At 41.6% G+C, this 25647-nt stretch overlaps 1 protein-coding gene across 1 annotated transcript in view; it reads right to left on the bottom strand.

Moving 5' to 3' along the window:
• The window catches only part of LOC119371675 (ATP-dependent RNA helicase Ddx1-like), a 37546-nt gene extending 11955 nt beyond the window's left edge, over positions 1-25591 (bottom strand). Inside the window, 24 exon segments of the mRNA XM_037642125.2 lie at positions 1095-1293; positions 2215-2274; positions 3627-3701; positions 4601-4651; positions 5807-5839; positions 5841-5897; positions 6156-6182; positions 8157-8228; positions 8936-8996; positions 10173-10249; positions 10353-10411; positions 13984-14044; positions 14156-14209; positions 15356-15432; positions 16158-16230; positions 16559-16600; positions 16602-16636; positions 16794-16877; positions 18279-18365; positions 19311-19355; positions 21064-21196; positions 24344-24407; positions 25051-25102; positions 25481-25591. Coding sequence (XP_037498053.1) covers positions 1095-1293; positions 2215-2274; positions 3627-3701; positions 4601-4651; positions 5807-5839; positions 5841-5897; positions 6156-6182; positions 8157-8228; positions 8936-8996; positions 10173-10249; positions 10353-10411; positions 13984-14044; positions 14156-14209; positions 15356-15432; positions 16158-16230; positions 16559-16600; positions 16602-16636; positions 16794-16877; positions 18279-18365; positions 19311-19355; positions 21064-21196; positions 24344-24407; positions 25051-25102; positions 25481-25496 — 1594 coding nt within the window. The 5' untranslated portion in view covers positions 25497-25591.
• Positions 25592-25647: the final 56 nt, after the last annotated feature.

A 25647-nucleotide genomic window follows, 5' to 3' on the forward strand; every position in this document is an offset into this window, starting at 1 on the left:
ATGAGAGGTGGTAACATGGAAATCATGACATGCAGGTTATGTATGTCATGATTTACATGCCGTGCTCATTGTGCATTCCCGGCCGTTTCGCTAGCTTGGTATACACCAAAATTGGTATTGCGCGACGCCACTGTATGACGAACGTAAATGAAAGGTGGTAACATGATAATCATGACATGCATGAAATCTACGTCATGATTTACATGCCATGCTCATGGCGCACTCGTGGCCGTTTCGATAGATTGATATGCACCAAAATTGCTATTGCGCGATGTGACTGTATGAAGAACATGAATAACAGGTGGTAACATGAAAACTATGACATCTATGCCATGTATGTCATGACTTACATGCCACACTCATGGTGCATTCGCGGCCGTTTCGATAGCTTGATATACACCAAAACTGGTATTGCGCGATGTAACTGTATGATGAACATTAGTGACAGGTGGTAACATGAAAAACCATAATATTCAAGTCATGTATGGCATGGTTTACATGCTCTATTCATGGTGCAATCGCGGCCATTTTGCTCCTTTGATATACACCAAAATTGGTATTGCACGATGTGACTGTATGACGAACATAAATGAGAGGTCTTAACATGCGAATCATGTTATGCATGTCATGTACGGTATGATTTACATGCCGCTGTCATGGTGCGCTTCCGGCCGTTTTGTTAACGTGATATATACTAAAATTTGTATGGCATGACACGAGTGCATGATGAACATAAACGACAGGTCATGCATTTATATACCAGAATATGCGTTTCATTGGCATGGTGTACACTAGATTGTGCATGCGTGCGTGCATGGCAAACATGCGATATATGGTGGACTAGATGCCATGGCATGAATGATTTCATTTGGCTCAAAGACAAACAAGGCGATGTATGCAGCTCCTTGCTGGCTGCTTCGCATTACATCGATTCCCACAGTGCGTGGGATCTGCCGAATTTTTTTTAGTATGCATCAATTCAAGCTCGCCCACCTTTCTACCTTACTGCAATTTGCCACTAACTGCCCACTAACTGTCCAAGCTAACTGTGCCGGTTAATACAATGCTCTACGTAGAGTACCTCGACGCCTTACCCTTGCTGAGGTGGTTGAGGTAGTTCTCGAGGTTGTCGCAGTCCAGCTTGGTGCGGCAGAAGATGATGCCCTGGTCCATGTTCTGCTGCTGGATGGCACGCACCGTGTACTCGCCCTTCAGGATCTTCACAGCCTCGGACAGGGTCTCGGGGGTGTTGGCACCGGGTCTGACATTGTCCCGCTCGTGGACTTGGTCCGTCTGGCAATGTCACAAGGCACTACTTATCTTTTTCTTCTTTCCAAATATTGTTTAACAAGAGCCTCACTAATGCACCAGTCAGCACTTTGTCAACGCTTTATAGCTAAGCTCTCGCATTGCACGAAACCTGCTAAATCTCCCAGAAAACATACCGTATTTACACGATTGTAGGTCGATCCATTTTACTTAGATTTGAAATCCGAAGTTGGGGGGTCGACTTACAATCAAAACCAAAAAACTACCGCCATTTACAGCAGGAAACAAGAAATCAGGCACACTCTGGCATGGTTACAATATTATGTTTGCTTTCTGGTTCTACTTATAGCATATTATTATTCTGCACGCTTGTTTTGAAGACATTTTCTTATTCAACTTTTTACAAAGCCACTGTTCACTGTCAGGAGTGCTCCTGTTGATTGGGAGGCCGGCTCTTCCATCAACAATGGACGCTTAAAAAAAAACTGCGCACGTGTTTCTTATGGGAGTGTCGATTGTTGATGGGGAAAGCCGCTGTTCCAATCAGCAGCGGCACCCCTCATAACGAACAGTGGCTTAGCAGTGATTCGTTCAGGCGGGGCACTTCAAAGCCAGCATGGCCTGGGCATTGAAGTTCATGAAGATGGCTGGCTTGACGATTACGAGTGAGTGCGTGTAGCAAGTGCATTAACTGAGTAAATTTCCGTTATAACATGCGCTCGCACATTTTTTTCTTCCTTTCTTGATATGCAATTTCGAGGTGACCGACTTACAATTGAGTCATTTATAATCGTGTGAATGTTGTAAAATAACAGAGGGTCGCACTGCGTCCACAAATCAAACGCACTCCAACTCGGAGGCAGGTACCGAGGCAGCATAGGTGTGCTTGGACAGGAATAACGACTAGGAGTGGAAGTACGCCAAACGTTTTAACGAGGTACGTACCACAACATGTCTCGTCACGTTCATCCAAGAAGTGTCCTTTCTCGGGTCTACCATGCACACCTGGTAATGACAGAATATTCAGATGCAAATAAAAGCACCGGCATTAAGAAACTGCACATAAAGTCACAATAACAGAACATCTGAGAAAAAGCTTGCAAGAGGCTGTGAACAAATAAAATTATGTAAGTCAAATTATGCAGGCTAGATTGGTTGTCTGTCAAGCATGTTGTTATGATGGCACAATGTGTTAATGAGTGCAAGAATTGGACTAAGACAGCCTGCATTTAATACAGCACGTAAAGAAATCCTCAGAAGCATACCATGTTTCACAGTAATTCAGCATCTGCATATCTTGTCCATGTCAGAGCTTGTCCGCGTGTCTAAAAGTGTGCTGCTATTTATAACAACAACGGCCAACTAGACTAGCCCATTAGCAAGCAGTACATTTTTGACGACAAAGTGCCTAGTACAGCAGAACGTCCTGTTTATCCCTTTGTGACGTGCATTATGATCGACTGCTTATAAATGCGTGAAATTTACATAATTTGATGTCAAGGTTCTAGAGACCCAATTTAAAGCAAGTGGAAGTGTTAAAACAAATTATTTTGTATTTTATAGCAATTACATCTAGCTACAAAGCAATTAATTATCTAATTATTGTACAGTCAGTCATGCCACATTTCTGTGTGTAGCAATCGTGTGTAGCAAAATATTTCACCGAGAAGTGGTATAAAGGAACACGAATGCTTAATTTATTGTAAGCTCAGTTTTCGTGGTCTCTTACTTGCCAACAGCATAGTGAAATGTCAAAATGAAATCGCGTCCACAAATGAAGATGCAGTGTCGCAAACGGTTAAGGAACATGTTAGGAGTTTTAGGATATGCATAGCTTGTGACATGTAACGTGTAGCATCCTCCTTTATGTATCGAACGCCCTATATGCAAATGTTAATTAAAAAATTGTTTAAATATCAAGTTCAATTATTAGCTATAAGAACAATTAGTTGTTGCAAGTATTAGCTTGACCGAAGGGCACTGTCACTGATGGGGAGGTGGCTAAACAGCTCTACCAAAAGCCGCATAAAACTATACGTGCAATACCTGTAGATTGACAATGATAGCTTACATTGGCGACGCTCTTTGAAAACGATTTTCGATATACTCTAGTGACAGTTCGAGATTGCTAACATGTACACTCAAAGCTCGTTATAACAGTCGCATCTGACACGAAAATAAGTTTGTTATATCCAGAAATTCGTTATAAACGTATATGTATAACACTGGATCTATGACAAGACTATTCCTCGCTTACTTCATTATAACCGATATTTCGTTATATCCGAGTTCGTTGTATTGAGGTTTGAGTTAGATTTAACACATTTTCTGTGCAAATTTTGATGAGCTTTACTTACCACGTGATGTACCGTTTCTGGAACACTGTCTTCACCCTTCAGGTCCACCCAGGTTGGAAAATGCATCAGGCGCTCCTGCATCGATTCGAGAACAACCGGCAAGCACGTTGCTTTAATCAAAGAACCTGGAGAATTGACAAGCAACATTGACGTAATTACCGCATGCTGTGTGCGGTAATAATGTCTAATCAAGTAGCCCTATGCCCAATGACACTTTTACGCGGCTATCCGAGTATATATTAATGACATACATTACAAAACGTACTGACTGATCATTCCCTGTGCTGCAAAAACGGCAATTCTGAGACAACTGCTTCTTGCTCATAATTTAAAAACACAGTGAAAAATCGAACCTGTAATGATTTGGGATGCCTAACAGCTTCTTGTGCAGACAGCTGTTAAAATTTTGCATCAACCAATACATGCAACTCACTCAACACTTCGCATTTAGCATACTTTCTTGATTTCAGTGTTGCAAATTTGAATCCAGTAGCGCAAGCATTCAACCGGGCCACACATGGTCATAGGACCTAGCGAATACACAATCATTTCTGTATCTAACTAGATAATAACAGAAATTCAGTCTGGTGGCTGTGTATTATTGGCAGTAACTAAGTTCGACATTTGATGTACACACGCACATGCCACATGCACACCACACGCGCGCGCACACACACACACACACACACACACACACACACACACACACACACACACACACACACACACACACACACACTGCATTCTGATAAAAGAATCTAGTGCAACATAATAACTTACAGCGAGAAAGATATAAAGAACCAAGTAAAGGCAACAAGACATAAGCTGTCCTGTATGTGTGTGTGTGTGTGTGTCTTACAAATTGTGTTGCATCATCCCTACTCAGATTTCCCATCACTTTCATGCTGTAAGCAGATATGCATTCATACCAATTCGCCCCAACTATGTAGCCACAGTTCTTGAAAAATACTTACGGCAAGTTTCTTGACCTCAAAAGAGTGGAGGGTTGCCGAACACACTACCATCTGAGAGAATGAGAAAAAAAAAAGAGTGCGGGTTAGTCCCGTGAAAGTTGGTTATAACACACACGTGTGCGTTAGCTCGCATAAAATGACTGCTCACACCCTCACTATGTGAAGGCTGTTAGCACCCATTATATAGTGCTTAGCTGTCTGATGTGTCACTCAGATTAACGTAGATTTGATGTTGCCAGTTTGCATATATCTGATGTTACTCAGATTAGCACACATTCGGTGTTTCCAGATTTGTATACATCTGAGGTTACCCACATTAGCGTACACCTGAAGTTTCTTTGATTAGCACACGTTTGATGTTGCCAGATTAGCATACATCTGAGGTTGCCCAGATTAGCATGCAGAATTTTGCTTCAGCTACACTCACATAATTTTCGTACACCTGCTTCTGTTATATAAGAGAGCATTCTAAAGCAAGCAATGTTTCAATTGTAGAGGATTTCCTAAATGATCAAACTCTTTTTAAATAATCAGTGACAATGCTGTATTGGAGAGCCACTAGATATATTCTAACCTGGGCCTGCCATGTCATTTCTAGTGAGCACGCTAGTAGTTTGTGAAAAAGTGTACGTACAATATCGCATAACGCAGCTGTTAACACTTGCACAGAACGTGAAACACCAGTAGTTTCAGTCAAGAAAATGTGAACCAATGCGAATGCAAGGTACAGCTCGCTATTGCAAGCAAAACTTGGCAAAATTACAGATCTCGGAGGCCCATATTACAATGACACATCAGAGTGTTCAGACAGGCAACTTCGCATAATAATAAATATTACAATAATTGTTGGCCTTTTACATCCAAAAACCTTGATAGGGTTATGAGAGATGCCATAGTAGAGAGCTCCAGAAATTTCGGCCACCTGGGATCCCTTAACGTGTACCTAAATCTAAGCACACAAGCCTCTAGTATTTTGCCTCCTTCGAAGTGGGGCCACCGCAGCTGGGATTCGATCCCACGACAAGTGACTTCACAGGAACTATGCAAACACAGCAATGCTTGCCGTTGCAATTCCAATTAGGCTTTGTCTCTCCCTTTCTCTCTTGTAATCAAAAAGTAATTTAATAAAAAAAAAGAATTAAAAACAACTGCGAGGTGTTCAAAGCTGACACACCCACTGTAATTGCTCAACAGTGCAAAGCTCACCTGCAGACGCCTTCCCTCGGCTGTAATCTGGGGGTATCTGCCGGTGGATGCGGTTGATCAGGTCGTTGTTCCCTTGGTTCAGCAGGCCATCCTGCAATAAGACATTGATGAAACGTTAAGCGCTGTGTCTTAGACACAAGTAGGCGCCTTTACTCAGGGCTGATTCGCATGACAGACAAAACTGTCGGCGGTACAGGTAGTATTTCGCTTGAGAAAGTGATACGTATTTAAAACGCTGCATCTGCGTTTTTATGCTACCATGCGAAGGACTACTTTCTCAATGCTGCTGACACTAATGTCGACAAGTCTAAGTGAAGGCAACGTCAGAGTAAGAAGGAGGTTCACATACCGCTTCATCAAGCACGAAGAACCGCACCTGAAACAAACAACGTCAATTTCACTTCTACATTCCTGCAAAGTGCTAGCACAGAAACAAAAGAAGTGGAAGCACTTATCCCAAATGCCACTGACACAGACCAATTACAGATTACAAAAGCGCACAAGCAGTGGCAACTTTTATAATTGTTGGGATTTTGCATCTCGAAACCACGATATGATTATGAGGGACGACATAGTAGAGGGCTCCAAAAATTTCAGTCACCTGAGGTTCTTTATTGTGACCTAAATATAAGCACAAGGGCCTCTAGCATTCGCCTCCATCGAAATGCGGCCATGCCGTGGCCAGGATACCATCACACGACCTTTTAAACAGCACCAAAGCAACATAACCCTTAGACCGCTGTGGCGGGTCAAGCTTTGGCTACTTTAGAACAGCAAACAATAATATGTATGAACATTGTTTTTATATTACAGTGACGTCCAGGGTTGCCAATGGTGGCTACTTTTCGCCAAATTGGCGAATTTGAGAGGCCCGTGGCGACCTAAAATTCTGAGTGGCGACATGGCGAATTTTTGGCGATTTTCAGCTTAGGTCTCCACTGAGTTATGCATCCTAAGCTCAGCGCCTTCCCAACGAATGAGCGGCACTATTCTCTGTATTTTTCTGGCTTTTGAGGTGCACATTACGCGCCGTTCTGTATGTCCGTCCTGTAACTCGTGTGTATCTCCTCAATTCATCTAGATGCTTCTAACTCAATTCATCTAGATTCGTCTGATTGCTACAGAGCTTCGCTAAAGTATCGCTTCTGAAGGGGCTAGATGGCGGGTTGGTCGTGTGTTCCGGCCATTTGTTCCGCCAAAGCTTCAACTGTTCTGAATAGTTTGGCGACTTATTCACTGCTGCAGTATCGCCTAATCGAGCTCGTCTAGCGAAGATTGGCGGATACGCGGGTGTTCGTGCAATAAAAAATTATTTATTCAGGCATTTTCTACTGTTCTCGGTGAGCGTGTGCAATGAAAACAATTGCTATATAACATTTTACAATGTCTACCCGTTCAATTATAACGCAATGGATTGACGCGGGTAGATATAAGGGATTATATATGAAAGGGACAGTGGCGTCCGGTATCATATTAGTTCACACTGAAAGGTATAAGACTCACTAATGAACGATACCTGTAAGAATTCTGTCTTGCTACTTTCAATAAACCTGTTAATCCTTTTTTTCATATGAGGGGATGTAAAGCTGTCTACAAACAACGCCTTCGCGGCTTTCGCCTAAGGTTTACCACACTTTTACCTTTGAAACGAGCGGACAGAGATGGAAGGATATCATGAGCGTTTTATCCTTTCATACTTGCGCCTCCGCGCACATTTTGCGGCTAGTCGGAGAACCAGGTGCACCAAGCACTCCCATGGTGAAGGGGCGATGCGCCTGGCATTGAGAAATGTCAAGATACTTTAAGGGCTTTGAATGGCACTGTATTCTACGGGACTATACATCAGTGGAAATTCTTATTACTAGAATATGCCACACATATCTAGAATGGCGACTTTTTTGGCGAAATTCGTAAAAAAATGGCGACTTTTGGCGACTTTCTGCTCGTCGTTTGGCGACATTTACTCGAAAGTCAGTGGCAACCCTGGTGACGTCTTCAGTCACTTTTCTGTTGGCAATGTCATTTGCTTTAGGAACTTTTATCTCATCGGCAGTCATGTACTCATGGTGTAACCAGTAGTAACCAACAACTTGACAACACTTAACGACAGCAACATTGTAATTATCCATGAAGGAAGTACCCATCTCGCATCTTTTTACCATCACAACACTTACAATGGAAGGGTCAAGTTATGAGGAATGGAATTTTTTTTTGTGGATAGAATTTAATTTTCATAGAACTGATGCTCATAACGGCATTAAATGCAGAAAAATTGTGGAACTTCAAAATTCTGGAAAGGAGGCTGAAATGCGCTTCTAGCACTGATGCAGTTTAACGTATCTTAGCATACCTGGGTGAGGCTCAGCTCTCCTGTGCTGATGAGGTCCTCCAGACGACCAGGTGTTCCAACCACAATATCAACCTGGAAGAGACCAGCGACAGAATTTTTAAAAAAATATTGATCCAAATAACATGGTCAACAAGGCTACAGACCACACAGCAATCAAGTTATAAGTAGCACAAGATTTCTTACTTAAATTTACTGGAAGAAAATATGGCACTAGTGACCATGAGAACACATACACGATGGCTCAGTCAGCATCAAAATGAAGTATTAGCCGGGGGGGGGGGGGGGGGGGGGGGGGGGGGAGGGGGCGGGAGGGTTTTTGCTATTCTCCTCTCCCCCCACCTGAAAAAATTATTTACGCCCCTGGAATGATGGTAGTACATGGATATGCTTGAGCTTCACCCTTGTGGCTTCAAACAGCTTTCTGACTTTAAAATGGATCATACTCAACAAGTTATTACATTCTGAATGCAGAGATCCTCAAATGATTCTGTATGCAGAGTTGTACTGCCTTCGTGCACATAGCAAGCTATTGAGCGCTCGGGAATTTAGATGAGCACAGGTGGACAACACATGATGAATGAGGCCACATAACGTCACAGCAACACGTCTGAAGCAACGTCTGAAGCAACAACTACAGATCTTAGTTAAGTCTACAGTACAATCCATCATTTCCACAGTAGCTGGATGATCACTGAGGCGGAGCTCCCTATAACAGACTAAGCTCCCGATAATAGAATAAGCGAAAGTCTCAATAAATAGATTTTCAATGTACGACATACCCCGTTCCTCAGCGTCTCAATCTGCTCCTTCGCGGCGACGCCTCCAATGACCAACAGCTCCCTGCACCATGGAGATGAGATCAACGACGTGATTTACCACTTGAATGGACACTATACGACCAGTACACACTGGTAACTCTAGTTTCAAAACACCGCTTCTGTAACTTTCGAAGCAAGAAGTTGATTAATAGAAGACGAAACGGACGCTGCAGCTTTCCTTCTTGAGACTACTGCCCACCTGCGGCAGCAGGGTGCTAGTATGACCTCACAAGTTTCAAATGAGAAAGACGAATGAATGAAAACAAAGGGCTTCCTAGGAACCAGCAATTGCTGACGCAACATTGCCACAATGTTGAGACACAACATTGCCACAACGTTGTGAATGTTACCTTAACGTTGCCTCAATGTTGTGGCAACAGTGCGTGTTACTAGAGTTCATTGATGCATTTAATAGATTTATTCTTTGCTACCGTATCTTCGAAAGGCTGCAGCATGCTTGGGAATTTACTAGGGCAACAATTTGGGCTAGTTGGTTGGTCATACTAAAAACTGGTTTGCCTCAAAATGATGAAAAACGTAAGAACGACAGGTGTTGCGCTTCTTATGGCTGTCCTTGTCTGTTTAGCACACTGCGTTCGTCCAAAATTACTAAATAGTTATTTGGTAATTTCTGTTTTCGTTAGGATATTCTGATTACTGTGTATGGTGAATAGACAACACCAGAAGAGGCACTAGGTGAAGTTAACTGTTCATTTCAAAAATTTGTTTCATTTGTTTTCCTAATGGCATCAGTACACTTTACACATAACTAAAATGTAGAAATGGCAATAAAAATTGAGTGGCAATTTAATGCTAATAATTATAGAAAAGTGTTCTTATTACCTATAGTCACCTATAATTACCTTATACTATTACCTTGACAGCGAGCACTAGCCAACGAAGCTATGTCTAGCCACTTGTCAACCTTAGCTATGCCTAGCCACTGGTCCACACTGGTCAACTTTAGCAAACAGTGCTGGCTATGAACGAGTAAATGAGGTAGGCCAGCCACAAACTATTGGTCGGCTTCGCAGAATGTCCTACACAATTTCCCACTTTGATCCTCCGAAAGCCAATGCATAAATCAATTGGGCAGTTTCACCTGAAGGGCATTGCAATGACAGTGATACTAAGACTGAACGTGGCACTTTGACAGGATCAAAAATTTGAAGTGATCAAAAATGAGTCAATTCTTTACCTGACCACTGGATCCTTGAGGTGCTTCTTAAAGCTTGTGATGCACTTCAGCGTCTGTTCGGCAAGCTCTCGAGAGGGCTGAATAGAACGTCATTACAGAGCAATGCTTTATTTCATTAAGAAAAACATAATACATAATAACTATTAAAAAAGAGGTAAGAGATACTGCAAAGACCCTCACCTCGATAATTATTGCTTGGGGAGCATTCTTGACACTCTTGGGAGCGCCAACGGATGTTCCTGAAGTTGAAGACGGGATCAAGAAATGAGAACTTGTGATACTGTATGCACAAAATACTGAACATAACCACATCAGGAGAAACAACATTACATTCGATGGAGCATTTTAAAGGGACCGACAACTGCCCAAAACATGAAGTGAGATGACTGCACTGATGAAAAGATTGTCCGTCGCATTGACTCAAACAAACCCTGTTTATCTCGTGAGAGGTGGATTTATATTTTTATTTCTTCATTGAAAGTCGCGAAAAATGACTTTTAGCGCCTCTGGTGGCAAAATCAGAAATGGTCCGATGAAGCCAGTCACATGACCGTTGATTGGTGTACGCGTTCGATGACTTTTCTGTTAGTACTGAAATATTGTTCATTTCTTTATACTAAAAGACATTACTCCATAAAAATGTACATATAGGCCTGCGTTAGTTGTATGCAACAAAGTGGCGCTGCCTTCGCTTGGCGTAGGCAGCCTTGACACAGGCGCAGGCAACCTTGGGCGCAGGCGCACACAACGCTGTACAAATACCGAGAAGGTGTATAAAGCCACATCATTCATTGTAACAGCTTGCTATTTTCACAAATGGTGGGAAAGCTCAAAAATAAAGGTGGTTAAGCATAGTTACAGTAACTCCTGCGAAAGCAGAACAACGACAGCTTTCACAAGGGCTAGCGGCATCGCTATCAATTCTCAGCGTTGCTTGAGCAAGCCTTCATGCGTGTTTGGAGCCTTTCAGATCGAAAAATACTGCTTATAAAATAACTACGTGCTTTTAGGATAAGCCACTGCAGCTACAAACGCTACGAAGGGTAAGCTTCCTGTCGCGCCGTAAAAAACTGGGTCGTGAAAATCATTGTCGGTCCCTTTAACAAATGGGAAACAACAATTTTTGTCAGAGATCAGAAACAACACAGCAGCAGTTGCTGTAATGCAGTATGCATTACAGGAACACATTATACTTTGTAATACATTATGGTAATTTATATTACAAAAGTGGAACTGGTACGTTTGATTGGTACAACAGCTATAAGGAATGCCATAAACGAGGTTTTCGAAATAGTTCCGATGGAAATGCATAAATGATTATTCTACGAAATGCCACACATTACATTTTTAAACTAATCTGTTTAAGGTCAATGTTGCAGCTTGCGAACTGTAGCCAGTGAGTTTGAAAGGCATATTAAACTAGTTCTAAACATGGCACCAGTTTCGAGGTATGAGCCATGAAATTTGCAGTAAAATGCACTGCTGTTCCACTTAGTTCCAAAGCAAAGAACTTCTTTCTTGTGCACAGCATGAAAAAAAATAAAAAATACTGGAACACAAGTGCATTTCATTATACACTTTTGGAATGAATATGTCGAAACTGGTGTCTTTTTTGGAATTTATTTCAAGTCGATAGGCCTTGCGAGCTCACTGGCTGAAATTTGCACAATGCAATATGTAACGTAAAGCAAATGCAGTTGAAAACACATCGTAATTATTTTATTGTACATTTCAATTGTTCAGGCAAATATTAATGTCTTTCTCTTACAGTAATCCAGCTCAGGGAATATATTTGCACTAACAGCAGAAGCAATTTTTAAAACATTTGTTCTATCTTAACACTTTGCGACACAGCATCCTCATCTGGAGACACGACTCACTTTTGCCATTTTTGTGTATTGTTGGCAAGGAAGAGACCACAAACACCGAGCTCATAGTAATTTAAACATTCTTGTTGCCTAAAGTTCCTTTGTGTCACTTCTGTGTGAACTATTTTGCTACACACGATCGCTTTGGTGAAGGCAGTACCATGTTGAGACATTGGACAAGGGGTGCTTCGGTAGGAATTTCAAAATATTTCTTTTACCTTCTTTGGGAATGCTCGCTGCCAGCAGATAACTACCACAAGCAATTTGAGAGGGCCGCTGAATTTGGTTTATGAAGAAATACAGCATGACTGACAATAAAATAATTAGATAATTATTTACATTGTAAGTACAATTAACTGCTGTCAAATACTCTAACACTTGCACTTGCTTTAGCTTTGGTCTCCACAGCCTTGGCATCAAATTAAGTCATTCACGCATTTATAGACAGCCGATCATAATGCACAAAGGGTTTATTAAATAAAGACACCCGCTATATTTTCAGCGCTTTGTGCAGCTGTGCTGGGGGTCGATGAGGCCTAGTACCCATGTCTTGTCTTTGAGTCTGCACACAAATAATGTCTAGTGGAGATAACGTATGTCACACGACACTATCTGATGACCCAGATGCGCCGGTCTCTACTACTAATCAGTGCTTCCTAGAAGCGTACTCCCCGCCCCTCTCACGTTTTGTTTTACGCCTTCAAACGCGCGACCTCAATTGATGATCTATTCACAGTGGCACCAGTGGGCCATTATCTGGGTGATTTTCAGTGTGCCCATATAATGGTCAAGCAAAACTAAAAGGCGAGCTAGTTGGTACGGCTTGTGGTGTTCACTTTCTTGTCTTCGTCTTTTTTTTTGCGCAACTATTACGGCAGCATATAATGGTCATTTCATCGATGCTAGAAGGAACCGTGAAATAATAATTTTGAGCCTGTGTTATGCATAGCATGCTAACAGCAACCTAGTGAAATCTGATACAGGCTTTTATGGTAATTGGCTTAGCAGCAATATGTGGCCGCATCAGCAAGAAAGCAAAATTTGATGCAGGCACTTTGCCATAATCAGCTTGATGGGGACATTGCCTCCTTCAGTATAATGCAACATTTACTGCATGTGAATGCAGAAAAACATTTAGTACAAAGGTTAAATACAAGCGTAGATATGTGTGAAAGGATCGATAAATAAAGCAGACAGACAATTACATGTGTCCAAATAAATTAGTCAACACATAAAGCCAAAACAATTACAAAAAACAAGCCAGAGCATGCTAATTGCTTTCTTTGAACGGTGACAGTATTGGTGCAACTGAACTTCATTTATTTTTAATTTAGAAAGTGTGGAATCTGGAAGCTAAAGCTTTCCGTCATCCAAAATTTTTGCCCTGGTTCACAGTATGCAGCAAACTAACAAATTATGATAAACAGTTCATTTTCTGGCTACTACACTTAAGAATTCCATACCTTTCCTCATAAACTCCGTCGTTACACAGCTTTAAACAAGAGCTTAAGAACTTTCTAATCATTATTTACACTTTTCGTTGACGTTTGACAACATATGTTTATTGCTCAATCATGTTTCATGCACTCATCTTATATACTTCTCCTACACTAAGTAAACCAAAGTCTTGACAGTTGGATTTTGTAACTAAAGATTTTTGTATTCTATATGCTGCTTTTTACAGCTTTACTCCTAGCAACTGACCTTTTCTGCCAGTGGTAAGAATTTTTCTTTATTACTGCTATAGCCACTGCTTCAGTATCATTTACGATATTTCACGGGTGTACAACTTCTTTTTTTGCCATCTCACTTGTATATTGCTTGTATATATTTAACCTATGAGATCCCATTACAGCAGAAGGTACGGTACATCCATATGTATATTGATGCAGCACAAAACTAAAAAAATTCAATTCTGAAGTAGAGCGCGCAGCATCACTGACCTGTGACTGTGGACTCGGCGACGCATTCTTTGGGCGCAGCCGAAACTGCCACATAGCCATCCTGGTAAAACAGAAGTGGAAAGAGAAAAAAAAAAGGAAAGCAAAGTCAGCAGAGCGAACACCGCTAGTCACACTTTCACTGCGACAGCCAGCAAAACGTCTCTGCACTTACGGACGGTGGATGCTTGAAAGGTGTTGCACCAAAGTTGAACTCCATCTCGGCGTTCTGCAAACAAGAGCAGAACATGGCAGTAAAAGCAAACCACACGTACACTACCTGACGTACTGAAAAGACAATCCTAAAGAGCACACAAGCTTTTTTTCGACAGCACACAATCTTTTTGGACATGGTTGAACTAACCAGACAGTCAGGTAGGTACAATGAGATGTACTATCCGCGTCAAATGAAATGCGAACAGCGGCAAGCATTAGCAAGGGGTATAGTGCGCACCGTCCAGTCATCACTAGTGACAGGCACGCACATCAGCACTGGCAGCACTGCGCGATTGCCCTATATAGTGCAATATTTTCACTTGTGGCTTGCGTGGGCGTGCAGAGCACTTTTTGTCATATTGATTTTCTTTTCTTTTATTTCTATTTTCTTCCTTTAAAATATCAGAACTCGAATACAAGCTAAAATATCACACTATGGGCGGATGGTGCAATGCTGCCAATCCTGATGTGAGTGCTCCTTTCACTAGTGTTGACTGGACGACGCGCACCATACCATTTTTAATGCTTGCCAGTGTTCGTGTTTCATTTGACACCGATTCTACGTCATGTTTGCGCCATACAAATGCACCTCACAAGTTGGATTAAAAGAGGCGAGAAGGTGAAAGCAAAGATACCATAATAGGTATGGAAACGAAGAGACATTCTCTTTAAAAACTTTAAAAAAAGGAAAAGTTATTGTGAAGCCTATCGTACTCATTTGCATAACACCAGCACTGACTAATGTTGGCTAGGTGTTGGCTATCTGCCCTTGTAACAATGTAATAAACGCATGCACACTACTCATACCTCAGCCTCAGTACATTGAACACTTTGCAAACAGCATCCTTCAGAGAAATTCGCCGCAAATTAAAAAATAAGATTAAAGTGAACCATTAGGATATACTAACCCCAGATATGATGACTGTGGATGTAAGACAAATTGATGAGATTCTGCACTCCACGGCCGCAAAATATGTTAACAAGGGACGCCGCAGCGAATGGGTTTGGAATATTTCTGGCTGCACAAGGTTTCCGAATGAGCACATTGTTCCAAGCGCGTGAATGCTCCTGCTTTTGGAAATGCGAAACTGCGGCTGCAGCGTTCGGGAATCCAACCCCTCACCTAGGGTTCAGTACATTCCATGCAGGTGTCTCATACCTTGAGCACAACGGCGGGAAACATGGGGCACCGCTTCACGTTTTGCGGTATCTGGAAGGCTTCCTCAAAGACTGTACCTGCGTGGCGAGATTCAGATCGCGTCAGTAAACTTAGACCTTCGATGCCCAGTCTATTTGAAGAAGTGAACGTGAAAGTTGGAAACGTCACGGCTCATTTAGCCCCTTGACCCTTTTATTAAAAAACTTCACAGGAAAACTTCTATTGCATCGCCGTACTTCTCAAAATTGGTTATGTCACCTGTATGCTACACTAGGCATGTATGCTACCTTTAAGCACTACCTCTGCCTTCAGCCAATGCTCGAATGTTATGCAGGTGAGAACACATTTAAGGAGTGCCTGGCTTTGGTCTCCTGAAAGTCTTTATATTGCCAGCTCAAGTGCTGATGAAAATAGAAGATTGTATTCTAATTTTTTTTAGATAGACGCTGCATTGAAAACTGTTTCTTTGCTATTAGGTCGTTTTGCACGTCTGCCACGTCTTTTACACGATGCAATTGGACATTTGCATGGAACAGCACAGCGGTGGCAGCAAAATATATGCTAGGAGTGTTTCTATAACTGATATCGCAATAATATATATAAGATGTTTTAGGTTATATATATACTGCAGTTCTTAGGTGGGCCCATGCAGTAGTGGAAAAAAGAAAAAGCAAGCTTACATAAAACATGGTGAACGGCATAAGAAGCATACAAGATTACGATATCACAGAAACGTTAGTTCTCATTAATTATAAAATAAACAAAAACTGAGTGAACATCGTAACTTGTTCTCTGCACATACCATTCTTGGAGAACTTGATGCTGCCATTGTCCAGGTCGAGGTAGCAGCCAATCACATCGTGCATTCCAAAGGGCTGCACGAAAGATAGAAGCAACACAAACACACAATGTTATTAACTTATTACATATTTGTATTGCTTTTGTTTTGTTTTTTTTTAGGCTGCTAGTTAAGCATTTCTTCTCACAAACAAGAACCTAGTTTTCCAGCTCAGAACGGTCAGAGAACATGATATAACAAGTTTTCACTGACAAGCATGAAGGAAAGGAAGTAAAGAACATCGCTGAACTTTACAAGAACACATAGAAATGTACCGTAATGCACTTCCATGCCGTAATGAAAAAGTGAGTAAATGAAAAGATCTCTGCAAAATGAAATACTACAGGTTTGAAGCAGTCGCTCACCTCCCCGTACGAGTCGAACTGCTTTCCAAACGACTTCTTTCCCTGTGCCACCAAAGCCGAACCCTTGCTTGTCAGTTCCTAGAGCGAACAAGCGACACTCGCATGAATTTACCAGTTTCCAAGGTAACTCTAATTGTGAGACATTGCAGAAGAGCCCGAGTGCTGTCTCAAACATGTATGCCACAGAAAAAAGCGCGGAACAATTTTTAAAAAAACAAAGACGACATCTTCTCACCAAGATCAAGAGCCGCAGCCTGCGTAGACCACCCCACGCGGCAGAGACCTTCATCGGTAACCTTGGCTTCGTAGTAGTACTTCCCTGGAATGCAGACAATCAATCAATCAATCAATCAATCAATCAATCAATCAATCAATCAATCAATCAATCAATCAATCAATGTAGAGGTGATGAGAGTAACACAGTCAAGCCTAGATGTATTGTCTAACAATAAATACAGAAAATCCAGAACTAAACTTGGGTGTGGCTTAGATAAGAATTTAGGTGTGCAAGGTGGCTTTATGGCAATACTACATGGCAATGCAAAGAAGGTTGCTCCACGGCAATATGCGGGGATCTTTTTTTAAAATCTTTCCGCAAGTTGTAGTTGGTATTGTGAGTTATATGTAGGGGCGAGTGATAGGCAAGAAGGTACATTATATCTAAAATGTTCACTGTCACTTTAGATATATTGAACACGGTGCTGTGCAGTGACCCTACAAGTTTGCTTCTCCTAATGGTACCTACTTTTTGAAATATTGGAAATATTTGTGCACACTAGATGTCACTGTTGTGGTAAATATTTTCAAAGAAGGCACCGAGTCTGACAATAACTGCAGGCCACTGAGCATGGTGCACATCTCTAGTTATAGATAGCATGTGTGGCAAGCTTCTTATTTGCACTCCATAAAGACAGAGTTTGTTTCGGTAAACCTCACTGCAATACATTTGTGTAACGCGGTAAGTGTACTAACAGTTGGAAGAGCTAATCGCCGTGCAGTGAAGCATACCACTTGCGGCGGCGCGGTCTACATCTCTTCTATCACACCCGCCACGGTGGTCTAGTGGTTATGGTGCTCAACTGCTGACCCGAAGGTCCCGGGATCGAATCTCGGCCGCATTTTGATGGAGGCGAAATGTTAGAGGCTCGTGTACTTAGATGTAGGTGCCCGTTAAGGTACCCCAGGTAGTCGAAATTTCTGGAGCCCTCGGATACGACGTGCTTCATAATCCTGTTGTGGTTTTAAGATGTAAAGCCCCAACAATTATTATTATCTCTTGTATTATATTACCAATGCCCTACAAGTCTAAAGAACTATCTTGTGATCCCAAGACTCCGTATATCCGGCTTCGATGACAGATGATTAAACCTGCGGAACAATATCTCGCAGCTACACTCAAACCTCATTATAACAAAGTCTCATCTGCCACGAAAATAACTTCGTTATATCCGAAAATTCGTTATAAACGTTTATTTTTAACACTGTAGCTATGACAAGGCTATTCTTCATTCACTTCGTTATAACCGATAATTCGTTATATCCGTGTTCGTTATAACGAGGTTTGAGTGTATAAACACAAGAAATCTTGCTTGCCGTAAGTGTGACTACTTAATAAAAGAAGAAATGCAGGCAGCAAGAAAATAAATTTATTCCATCTTGAAAAAAAAGAAGTCAGTAAATTTTAACAAAAGGATCTTCATTAAAGGAAGGCATTCCCTACCTCTGTACTGGACTCCCTTGGTGCAACGGCATCCGTGCCAGCCTTTCTGATCCCTGCTCTGAGTCGTCAGACCATCAGGGCTGACCGCTGCAAGAAATCCATCACATAGCTTCACAGAGCTGTGCATACACCAATCGCTGCACTACACAGAAAAGCATTCAGCACAAAGACCAGAGAACGTAGCGAAAGAAGAAATTAAAAAGTGGGATAAGTTGTCACTATCCTGGACATCACGCGAAGGTGCGTAAGAAACGTGCACGTGTTTCCCGGAAAGATTTTATGCCTGAAGAGAAATTTTTCTTGATCCAGGGATCAAGCCAATGGCTTTCTAAACATCTTAAGTGCTAACTTGTAGGAGGTTAGCAAATGGTAGAGACAGTATGAATAACCAGCTCAAAGTGGTGAGATGCGTGAATGCGTCACACAAGTTCGGCAGGAATCTGCAAGGTGATGGAATGATCATGAAAAAAAAGAAAAGATCACCAAGTTTTCCTCGCAACTTTGTGCTACGGTATAATGGGTGATTTCTCACATTCAAACCCCACCACGCTGCTTTCCCACTCACACTGGACTGTGTCGAGATACATGTATACGTGTGAATGACTTTAGCGGCCTATGCTCTTGGCACTGAGCATACGCATGGATCATGTCCGAGACAAAAAACAGTCACTTTGTCGTTTGTGCCAACAAAAAACAATAGGTGCAAAGTGAGCAATAACGCAAAGATAGCGGCAATTTTGATGCCATCTCTACTATTAGCGAGCACTTGGTTCATTACAGTACTGCAGCCAATTCCTGTTGTCTTCTCTGCCAAGTGGGTACATTTTAAAATGAAAAAAAAAAAAAATGCCATTTATCCAAGCACAATACAAAGCAGTAAGATGTCTCCCATCCTTCTGATGATGTTGATCAACATCATGTGATATGCACTCTACACTGAGCCGCAAGACTTTCAAACTCAATTCTTGAGTAGTACATCAATGCTTTGCAACAGTGTGAGACCGACATCGAAATAGTGAAAGTTTCTCTTACCGAGCGCAGATCCACGGTCGAAGAAACTCATGGCCCATTTTGTAGCTGTACAAATAGTTAAGAACCAAAAGACAGAACGATTAGCAGGCCATAGATATGTTGCACACGGAAAAGCACCACTTCAGGCATAAATAAATTTCACTGATTCGCAACAATCACACTGCCAACCTGCCTCTCGCAAAGGAGAGACTCTTACTTGCATCAGCACAGTGATTTGCACCAAATAAACAATTCCTTAACGACTGCTCTGAAGTTAAATTTTAAGCACAAGCACACATCATCAAATTCTTGAATGCTTATCACCAAGAAACTCAAGATAAAAAGAGGGGCAGAGTACTATTTCAAAGGAGTGTTTGTATTTACTAAGCAAAGAAATGTAGCTTAAAGGGGCACCTGAATAAAAAGTTAATTTAGTCTTCTTTTCTCAGACTTAAATTGATACTGCATCTCGACAAAACAAGTGGATAGCATTTTGTACTTCCGCTTCATTGAGATCAAAAGACCTGCATGAATCCTGAAACCTCAAGCTCTCCGTATTGATTACATTTTTCAATTTCGTTTCTCCAGCACCTCGTGCGGGTGCTGTTCTGTTTTTCCCGACTGTGCCCTGAATGTTGACAAGGTAATCCGGATGTCACCGTACTATATGACCGTAAATAACTATAAGACTGCTTTGCTAAACAAAAAGACATACTTATTCTGCTTGACCGTTCTTTTGCATAATTACTATTTTTGTAGCATCTAATTCCACATTAACTAAAAAGTTTCAACGTGATGACTATTTTTATCGGAGTCTCGCAGGCTGTCAGTTCAGTCCCGATCGGCAGCGTCTTGTAGTTCTACACGCTTTGTCAGAAAAGTTCCACTACAATTATTTTATTTTTGAGTTGCAATACTTGAAAACAAATAAACGTTTTTAAGTTACCTGGTACGTGTTCTTACTTGACATGACCTTGGCCATGTTTCCGCACTAACTCACTCTGTGACAGGGCTGTGCTTGGCAACACATTGTTCGTGTTGTTCTCGCATTATTTAAGGTGACACAATTAATGGATGCTGATTGTGAGCAAAGAGTGAACATTAAGTTCTGCGTTGAGCTCGGCAAAGCTCCCCCGTGAAACCATGACATGATTAAGCAAGCACATGCAGGCAAGGCACTTTCAAGAAGACGTGTTTTTGAGTGGCGCATAAAGAAATCTTCACGAAGACATCGCAGACATCGAATGGGCTGTGACAAACGAGCTCACAAGCATCGCAGTCACAGATTTCCGTGCTTGCTTCCAAGACATCTAGAAACATTGGCAATAGTGTATAGATAGCCAAGGGAACTACTTTGATAGGAGCTAGGATCATTATTCAGTAAGTGCAATTTTACATTTTTTATTACCTTTGTCCTGTAACATTTCTAACAAAGGCTGTATCGTTATAGGTACACTCAAACCTCAATATAACGAACACGGATATAACGAATTATCGGTTACAACGAAGTAAGTGGAGAATAGTCTTTTCATAGATACAGTGTTACGAATAATGTTTATAACGAATTTTCGGATATAACGAATTTATTTTCGTGGCAGATGTGACTGTTATAATGAGGTTAGAGTGCACTTCCTTTTCTTTTTTATCTCATTTCTTTCTCATATTACACCAGTGCACACATGTCCCAGTGCAGGGTATTTTCACCATCGGGACTTTTTTGGCAGCAAGTCCAGCAACGAAAGATCGCGTTGGCAGCAAGCACGACAAAACTCACAGGCAGTGCTCGGTTTGGCTCCTGCAGCGCCTTTCTTGCCTCGGCCAAGCTCGTCGTCCTTCAGCGTCTCCCACACAATTTGCAGGATCGGCAAACAGAAGGCACCGGTCTTGCCACTACCAGTCTCAGCGGCCTGCGCGGCGAAATGTCGTCAAGCAAAACAAATGCAGAAAATGTCATGAATGACAGGCTGCCAGGGGAACCATCGTTCGCTGTCTTTTCTTGGATTGCCCTAAAATTTGTCAAGTCAACTTCGAAGCACAGTATATTGCAAATTGGTTCGGCGAAATCATGCAAGGTGGCAGAAGGCTTCAGAGAAAATGACAAACACCTGTTCGTAACACGAAAAAGTAACACAAGCCACAAGAAAATCCACACAGATTGCGCAGAAAGAGTATTCTGTGTACATGCACTTCAAGTTTTCGATTAATTTGCCCTCACGCTGCCAATTGCTATCTTCCTGGTTTTGCTCAATTAGTAGAGCGGCTGCCCCAGTAAGGTGTTTGTCCCGGATTTGAACCCTGGAACAGGACGAATGTTTCGGCAACTAAGAAATTTTTTCTGAGAAATCTGTATGGATTTTTTTGTGGCTTCGCGTTAGCTGTTATTTTTCTCTTGGCCATATTATTCAGCCATGTTTTTAGTATCAGACTTTCTTTTTATATATATTTAAAACAAGGCATAATGTATGACTTGCAACCTTGTTTCTCATTTTTTGACATCGTATCGTACATCGCATCTACATATAATCCATACAAGTTAGTGCACAACTATCTCATTACTATTCTTAGAGCCTTATATCCCCTTGAGCAGCGGTGTGTACAATTGTACACATCAAATGTAGAGGCTTGTCACGCATTGCGTGTCACTTCAACCGGCTTGAAACGCAGTGTGAACATTTGTACACGCTTCCCGTGTGGACAACTAGTGCTCATTTAACTTAATTGTGCTGCGTATTGCTGCAGAGGATCACTTTCCTGAAGACACTACCACATTCGACAAGCTATTCGACGTGCTGCGTTCCAGGAGGCATGCCAAAATGAGAATTCTTGTATGCTCGAAATGGATGCAACCACAAACAATCTGTGTGTGCATTTTGCGCTTAAGATTTCATTATTTTTGTGTGAAGATGGAACGTGACCGACTGCAGAATAAAAAGATATTTAATTACATGCTAATTACAATGAATTACTGAAACCTGCACAAAATATATTATGTTACTTTGTTTCTGGAAATATAATAAGAGTGCCTTGGAATAATGGTGTGTAAATTTGACACATTTGTAGACAGTCTATTATGATTCGTGCCTGAAGGGGGACATACAAGAACTTGAATTATAACATGTCCTTTTACTTATATAATCTCTTGTTCTCGTAATATGCGCTTTCCGATTGCTAAGCCTTTTTGTTCACCAGTGTGCTTTGTTTGCTAATTATGCTTACTATATTTTTATTAATTATGATATACTGTCTTCGTATTAACCCCTCCCTCTACGTAATACATGCTCTTATAGCCTTCAGAGGTATTTTTAAATAAAAACTTTAAAATATGCCACTTGCGTGGTTGTTATTCTGTAATCAACAGCATAGCTGTCCTCTTGTGCCATCATAGCAAAAAGACAAGAAAAAAAAAGGAAGCATTTCATATTAATAGCCAGGATTACGTCATTTTTGTGGCCAAGGTTGTCGTTCACTTGACATGTGTGTAACTCAGGGTGAAATGATCAGGTGTTATTCTTTCACAGTCGTTCTCGTCTTTCACTTTTTTATTTATTTACAGATATACTGCAGGCCACATGGCCCAAGCAGGAGCGGCAATTAAAAGCATTGTAAACATTGAACAACAAAAGCGAAAACAAGCAATAATAATAATAACAGAATTACAAAAAAAAATCAAGGTTCGAAAAAATCAATTTAAACAAACCTACACAAGCCTACTATACCACGCTCTGTGTCAGTTTTCATCATCAGTTGGCTTTGTCAACCTACATCTGCAATTAACTAGTATTTCCTTCGTGTCTCTTTCTTGCGTTCTGTAGCACTGCCCAGGCCGAGCTATGAACTTGCCCCAAATCTCTGAGTCACTTTTTTGTCGTAACGCCATACAGTCCTCACATCGTACATTCTAGTTCGGCAACTCGCTGCATTGCAAACGAATCTCTGGATCACAACGGAGATTACTCATGTTTTTTATAAGAAAAAGTATCAAAACTTTCTCGTTTTGGTAATGTTATGTGGGTCACCAATTCAATGTACTTTAATGCAAGCCGGTGTGAAACAAGAGAGAAAAATTATGTTGTTCATGTATAAGATGGATGAGATAATATTCAGGCCTCAGGAAAATGTCTCAGCGAGCTTAGAGAACCAATACTACACAGAGCTTACCGGCATTCATATACTCATGGAGCCAACAGCAGCTCAATGATACTTTAAAAACATGTTATCAGGTGTCCTTCATATTACACAATATACATTACGGAACAAAAGGGGAATGTATTATGGAACACAATACGGACATTACAGAACAGCAATATACATTTACTAAACTGTGAATGTGTACTGCGTACTCAAGGACACTAAGCAGATGACCTACGATATGACTCAAACTAGCCAGTACTAGCAGTATGTGCATTAAAGGAGTACTGACATGAATTTTAAAATTTTTCGGGTTGTTGCTCTAAATGAAAGCACGGGTGTCGAGAACCCTAAAAAGAGTGTCGTGGTGCCTGGGGATGCATTGCATATATTTTTAATACCGCTTCTTTCAACCAGCAGTTTCGGTTTCGGTTTCGAGAGGGCGACTTCATAGTGACGTGTCAAGTCTGCCCGTGACGTCACGGGCAGACTGCAACCCACGAAATATGCACCTGCTGTTCTTTGCTGTCATTCGAACGTGGTTCATGATGAGTGAACTGTCGTCCAGTGCCTCTGACAGCGATTTCTGTGATTTAGGCTGCATGCAGAACCCAGACTTCGCAAACCAACTGAGCTGACTTGAAACGTCATAGGGCTCTCCATGCGGTGAAGCTGCCTTGCAGATGCTGGGAGATGAAAACTTTAAAATCAAACTTAAATATTTATACGTGTTTCCCGGATGCGGTGTGGGGAGCGCGTTAATGTGCACTACATGCCAAGGAAACCAAAAACGTCCGTTTTGCTGCACTTCAAAATCGTGTCAGTACTCCTTTAATGTCCCCACATTTATGTGTGACCTTATACCTGGAAATCAGACAGCGTCACAACGACATTGCATGTTGAGAATTAACTATGGCCTTTTTTACCATAAGAACGTCGCCACCTCCGAGAATGAGTGGCACAGCTTCAGCTTGCACGTCAGTCGGGAGCCTGAAAGCAGGAACAAAAGTTTATGCCAGAAGTATTCGCATCATGCCAAGACTATGACATGATTATGAGGTAACGGATTGTTTTTTCTTTTTACCATTTGGGGTACGTTCTTTGACATGCCCCAAAGTGAACGAGGGTTTTCGCATTTCGCCCCTATCGAAATGAGGCCACCGCGGCCGGGATTCGAACCCGCGCCCTTTTGTAAACCACCCCAGCGGGTCTAAAATATATGCAAAAATATATACAAAATACATGCTAAAAATACATGCTAACATATATGCATTAATTTAAGCAGGAGAGAAAACGAATTACATTTACACGGGATGCCTCGAGATACGTAAAGGCTGGCGAAAGTGACATGCTTGTAAACTAAACCTGCAAATTGAGTTTCGCTTCTGAGGCCAATTGAAGGTTTCACGCACGCGAAAGTCTACAGAGATGAAAACATAACCTAAAAAACAAGCCACCTGAGTAATCTTCCACTAGTAAAACGCTCGTGCGAAAGCTACAGCTTTAGAGACGCTTTCGAAGCGCCGACGAACCACTGGTCGAGTGGTTGAGGTTACAGCAGCTTGGGTACCTGGCTATCACGATGAACTAACTTTTCAGCAAAAGAAAACGGCTGGTTTAAATAGACACTCACGTCCACTCCATGTCGTCGACTGCTCGCGCAATCTCGGGCAGGACGCCCATCTCTGCAAGTAAAAAGACGCGATGAAACAATCGGTGAACACACTATGCCGGCAAATGCAAGATGACAGCAAGCCTACCACATGCCGCTCCCTATAAAACTGCAAGCTTGTGTGAAACACTTGAAGCATGTCACACGACTCAGGTCACAAACTACTAATCTAAAAGGCAATACGGCTTCAGTGACTGATTAAAACGCATACAAGTTTGTATGAACGACACACTCTTCAGCAGTCACGAAATGCCAGCGTGGGTGATCGCTACGGCTACCGAAAGTGTAAGCTATCACACTCTGTGCATGGTCGCTTCAGAGTCTATAATCGCATGTTGAAAAATATGCAACGCTAATTTCAATTAGTGTTCAATGTGGCTTGAAATATTACCTTCAAACGCAGTCATGATTAGTGCGAGGCCACGCTTGATGCGCTACAGACGCAAAAACGAAAATAACAATGGCTATGGATTGACTTCCAAGTTGATGCAACCTTGCAAGTCGAAACTAGCCATTTGTACATGGAGTATGTAAAAGGCAGAGACTGCTGCGCCGCGC

This window comes from Rhipicephalus sanguineus, chromosome 10, assembly GCF_013339695.2.
Source record: "Rhipicephalus sanguineus isolate Rsan-2018 chromosome 10, BIME_Rsan_1.4, whole genome shotgun sequence".
NCBI lineage: Eukaryota > Metazoa > Arthropoda > Arachnida > Ixodida > Ixodidae > Rhipicephalus > Rhipicephalus sanguineus.